General features: G+C 41.6%; 1 protein-coding gene across 1 annotated transcript in view; it reads right to left on the bottom strand.

The window, feature by feature from the left end:
* The window catches only part of LOC132403622 (uncharacterized protein DDB_G0292642-like), an 85478-nt gene extending 79842 nt beyond the window's left edge, over positions 1 to 5636 (bottom strand). The window contains exon 1 of the mRNA XM_059987083.1: positions 5444 to 5636. Coding sequence (XP_059843066.1) covers positions 5444 to 5636 — 193 coding nt within the window. The remainder of the gene's footprint in view (positions 1 to 5443) is intronic.
* Positions 5637 to 6000: the final 364 nt, after the last annotated feature.

A 6000-nucleotide genomic window follows, 5' to 3' on the forward strand; every position in this document is an offset into this window, starting at 1 on the left:
GGACACACATGCAGTGACCTTCAGATAAGGACTAGTGAGATAAGTTCAGGACTAGTGACCTTCAGATAACTAGAGGAACGCCTTAACCACTTGGCCACGCGCCAACACTATTCCCTTCCATAGACGCTGACTGATTCACTGCCTTCCTCCAAATCACCTTACACTTTACATCCCCACCCCGATTTGCTCCAGATTCTACCCTCTGTGCTCTCTTTTGTTTCTTCTACACAAAGTGTTCAATCGAACCCCATTTCTCCTCACTAAGGTCAACGTAAACACTGAAGGTATACCAAGCAACACACTCAAAATGCTGGAGGAACTCAGCAGGCCAGGCTTCATCTATGGAAATAGTCGATGTTTCGGGCCCAGATCCTTCATCAGAAAATAAACCAAATTTACTTTTGGAAACACTAGCTTATACAAACACATTAAAGCCACGATTGCATCTCATGTCTCTGAATAATATCACATGCGATATAAACACAGATCACTACAGTTCAATTCTTCTTCAGAGTACATTTCAAATCTATTCTATTGCTCCTGCAACTAGTTCTGTTATGACGAGTATTGTCGATTTGTCCCTGATCTGGTAATGGGAGAATGATTTCTTGTTTTCCAGTTACTTGTCACTAAAAATGAGGCGCAGATCTTCCACACTCCCGACACCTTAAGAAGAGAGAAATTGAGAAAAGAGTGAACCATTAAGCAACTCCAATTAATAAATAGTTAGATTTTTAACATTAAACATATTAATGTCTAGAATTCACTCGAGAAAACTGAATTTGAAGTAAAGGAAGCAATTCTGCCTCGATCCACAAAGCTACATAGAATATCTAGGTGCTCATTGTCAACTTCCATAACCTGGCAGGTCAAACTATCTAGCCAATTTTCATCTCCAAAACCCATATATTATTCAAGTACATAATAAAGATGGCAGTTTGGTTATCAGCAATTTTTAAAACGTCATGATTTTCATCACATTAAATTCAGCTTCCAACTGCAATATATCAACCATAATTCTTTCGCCGTTCAAACCAATGATGCACACTTGATAGATCTTTCCCATTTTGGTCTCAGCAACTTCAACTGCTGCTGTACCACCATTAAAAGTCTATTAAAATGAACTAGATTTAGTTTCACTTGCTTTACGTAAGTCTTTCTGAAGGGATGGGTTGTTCAGTGTTTTGTGAACCGAATAGGGGATTTAAGTTAGGAAGTCAATGTCAAAAGGTGGCATAAAACCCCCTTGACTTGTCTTGTGCAACAGATGCCATTTGAAATTTGTTTTGCTGCTTTAATACAATGGTAATTTGCAGTGAATTGTCTGAGTATTTTCTTCTCTGTGCTCTACATGTAGACCCAAAGGCAAACAAATATTTCTGTGTGGGATCGTACTTATAATCAGATCACCAATCCCACTTCAGATTCCCATTCATTTGGCAGTCTAACTCCCACTCTAAATTATATTCTAAATCCCATTCAAAATCCTACTCAGAACCCAACTTTAAATCCCTCTTTAAATTCCAATAGCCATCCCATGGATGAGAGTTATATAATTTTATGACAAAACAATCTAAATCGGAAATTGCTGAAGGTACAAAGAAGGCAGAGCAGTCAGTTAAACGTTGTAAGAGCGTTTTATGTAATTTGCTTGACCCTTTGTTCTCTTGTGACGGATTGTTTCATTCATTGTTGTGATCTGAGAATCCATAAGTAGAATAAATAATTGTCATTTCATCTTCCATAAAACATCCAGCCCTGGTTTAAAGTGGATCAATGCATTATGTTTATATACAGTTTAAATTCATGATAATCATGTCTCCTCAATTTTTTGCAACATTCTGTGTATAATGTGAAAAAAGCATAATTGATTGCCTTTGTATTTACTGTGTTCTTCTGCAAGTACTTCCCAGACATAGAATTAGCTGACTTTCTTGTTTTATTGTTTAAATATATTAATACTTGAACTGCATCAATATGCAAATTCCCAAAAATAGGCTGATGCATTCAGTAGTGTGTCATCTTGAGTTGTAATATTATTAAAATATATTCAAATATTTTATAATCTTTTTTAAAATAAAATTTATGTGTAAAAAGGAATTTGGCACAAGTACATTTAAATAAATAAATGCAAACAGAAAGAAAAATAAATTACACAAAATGCTGGTGGAACGCAGCAGGCCAGGCAGCTTCTCCCTATAGATGCTGCCTGGCCTGCTGTATTCCACCAGCATTTTGTGTGTGTTGCTTGAATTTCCAGCATCTGCTGATTTCCTCGTGTTTGCTAGAAAATAAATTGATCAGATCACAAAATATAGCCCAAACCCTCTTATATGTTACCAACTCACATCCATCAGATGTTTAATCCATACTACTTGCAATGAGTCTTTATAATTTGAAACATGCAAAATTCAGAAAAATGTTGGTTAGTCACTGAGAAACACACCATGACAGGAGACAGAGAGCTTATCCTTCAGTGGTGTATACAGTCTTCAGGCATAGGTTGAAGACGTGAAGGGAAAAATCTAACAGGCACCTGAAGAGCAACTTCTTCATGCAGAAGGAGGTGAGTGTATGAAACCTGTTGCCAGAGAAATTATTTGAATGAGTTGGGTGAAATGGCCTGTTCCTATGCTGAAATACTCTATCACTCCATAATTGTTGCCCTTCAGTGGTTTAAAAATGTACTGTTTGCATTTAAGTATGCTGCTCATATATTTAGTAATTCTGTACAACAAAATCACCTTACAATAATGCAATTAACAGAAAACAAGGATATTAGAAGATAGTTTATGGTTATAACATTGCTAAAGTCCGAATCCCTGTTAAGGTTTACATATCTAAGAAATGTATTTAATATTTACATCATTTTAATGAATCAGAATCAGATATATTATCATTTACGTGTGTTGTGAAATTTGATAACTTCCAGTTCAATGCAATACAAAATATAGGAGGAAATAAATAATTAAATTACAGTGCATGTACAATGAATATATTAAAACAAGCAAAAACAGAAATAATATGTATTAAAAATTGAGGTAGTGATCGTGGTTCAATGCCCATTTAGGAGTTGGATGGCATAGGGGAAGAAGCTGTTACTGAATCACCGAGTGTGTGCTTTTAGGCTTCTGTACCTCCTACCTGATGGTAACAGTGAGAAAAGGGCATGCCCTGCGTGCTGGAGTTTAACAATGGACGCTGCCTTTCTGAGACACCGCTCCTTGAAAATGTCCTTGGTACTTTGTAGGCTAGTACCCAAGACAGAGCTGACTAAATTTACAACCCTCTGCAGCTTCTTTCAATCCTGTGTAGTAGTCCACCCACCCTCCCAGACCAGACAATGATCCACGCTATGAATTCAGAATGGTCTCCACGGTACCTCAAAAGAAGTTTTTGAGTGTTTTTGTTGACATACCAAATCTGTTCAAACTCCTAATGAAGTATAGACACTGCCTTGCCTTCTTTGCAGCTGCATTAATATGTTGGGATCAGGTTAGGTCCTCAGAGATCTTGACGCCCAGGAATTTGAAACTACTCACTCTCTCCACTAATGATCCCTCTGAGGATTGGTATGTGTTCCTTTGTCTTACCCTTCCTGAAGTTCACAAGCAGTTCTTTCGTCTTACTGACGTTGAGTGCAAGGTTGTTGTAGCCCCCTCGTCTCCGTCTGAGATTCTACCAACTATGGTTGTATCATTCAGCAAATTTATAGATGGTATTTGAGCTGTACCTAGCCACACTGTCACGGGTATAGACAGAGTAGAGCAGTGGGCTGAGCACACACCCCTGAGGTGTACCAGTGCTGATCATCAGTGAGGAGCAGATGTTATCACCAATCCGCAGTGGTGAACTTAATTTTAGATTGCAACCAATATAGTTGTATGGTTAACAATTGTATTGACACCATTGCCCACTTCCTTCTGCTGTACTGCTTGTATCAACTTGTTTTCATCTGTGTCTCCAGTCATGGAACCAGAACTTTTGCAGGCCATCTGACATGTACACCAGAAGTGTTCTGCAGAGGTTTGAAGGCTGGCTGTCCAGCCTACAAAATATATGTGTAAACTTCCTGGGAAACTTTGGGTGAGGGACATAACTGATTTTTGTACTTGAATTCGTCACAGCTTGCTCTTGTTGTAGCTTCATTGGGTAGGGTGACATCTAATGCACAGTTGTCAGACAGGATGAATGGAGGACCCCAGGGAGACAGGAAACCAGAGCTTGACAAACCCAGACAGGGCCTTGTATACTGCAATTATGGTAAGCTGTCTTTACTCCTGAACTCATATCTTTTCTCAATAAATCCCAAAATGTGTCTTCCTAATTACTTGTTTCACCTGCACGTTGGCATTGATTGACTTCAGTGTGGGAACACCTGGGATCCTTTGAGGCCACATTCCTGAGCCCTCAGTCAGTTTGCCTTTATCTCACTGAAACCCCTTTTCATTCTCCTTCAGATTCTTCATCCAACCCAGTCAGGTCCTGTCAGCAAACCTAGAAATACAACATTTGATCCTCTCAGTCAAAATGTTGCTGTAGTTCCTGAGAGGTTGAATGCCAAGTGCTGATTCCTGCTGTAACCGATCAGACACAGCTTGACGACCTGAGAGGGACATTCATTCCTATTCTTCGGTTTCTGTCCAATTACCAGTTCCCAGTTCATGTCAGAATATTACATCAAACTCCAACTGACTTAACAAGGTCTTCAATGGGACTTATTGAAAACATTCAGAATGTCATGGTTCCAGTTGGCCATTCCCCTTTAACACTTTCTCCCCAATTATGCCCCAATTTCAGTCAATTGCTGCTAGTTACCCAATTACCGTACATCTGGCTCTCATCAGAGACTAGGAAATAAAAACGATGGCGACTCTATCACAGGTTGCCAGGTCGTTGGTCAATTCTTGTGTGATACTTCGTTCCCTGTTCAGATTAGAACAGGCAGTTCTAAGTTCCGCTCTAGTTCCTAGAGAGTCCCTGTGAATCCTGTCTCCTTGTCAAGATCCCTCTGGTTTCTGCTCTATGTTCAGGTCTACACCAGCCTCCCCAACTGAGTCGACGTGCCAGTGTCCTGCACTTGGGTTCTCCTCCGTCGCCCCCGTGTAACAGAACGAACTGGCCAGAATGAACCCAGCGGACACGGACCCGGTGCATCAGGCCCTCGTTAGCCAGGACTCCCTACTGGGCATACATGATCAACTACTCAGAGAAGTCATGAAAGATCTTCGTACCCTATCCGAGGATGTAAAAAAGATCAGTGAGCAGGTTGACCGGGTATCCGCTCCCCTTACTCCGACCCTTCCAAGAACCCAGTCTGACCAGACCACACAGCCTGCGGTGGGTACGCCCTTTGGCTCGGCAACACAATTACCTCGAGAGCTTTACGTACCTGAACGAGATCCCTAAGCTGGAAACCTCGGGAAGTGCCGGGCTTTCTTACTGCAGTGCTCTCTGGCTTTTGAGCAACAGCCACGTACGTACAGCTCGGACAGATCAAAAATTGCGTGCATCATGGGGCTGTTACGAGGGGATGCCTTATCATGGGCCACCGCGATCTGGGACAACTGGCCAGAGATCTGTTCCTCCTTCTCCCTCTTTGTCTCCGAAATGAGGAAAGCTTTTGAACAGCCCATTCGCGGGAAGGACGCTGCTAGGCGCCTTCTGACTCTCTGTCAGGGCTCGCGAAGCATAGCGAAATACTCCGTAGTTCCGAACTTTAGCGGCCGACTCTGGGTGGAATGATGAAGTACTACAGGAAGTGTTTCGACAGGGTCTCTCTGACAAGATAAAAGATGAATTAGTGGCCAGGGATGATGCGAACAGCCTGGACTCTTTGGTCTCTCTAGACACCAGGGTAGATAATGGACTTCGAGAGCGTCTGAGAGAAAAGACCGGTCACCCCGCTCTTCGGGGCATCCTATGGCCCACCTTACCATCTTCAGCCAGCCTCTCTTCCCCATCCACTCCTAGCGTTGCCCCCACTCCAACGGTTCTGGT

This window comes from Hypanus sabinus, chromosome 2, assembly GCF_030144855.1.
Source record: "Hypanus sabinus isolate sHypSab1 chromosome 2, sHypSab1.hap1, whole genome shotgun sequence".
In the NCBI taxonomy this organism is placed as follows: Eukaryota; Metazoa; Chordata; class Chondrichthyes; order Myliobatiformes; family Dasyatidae; genus Hypanus; species Hypanus sabinus.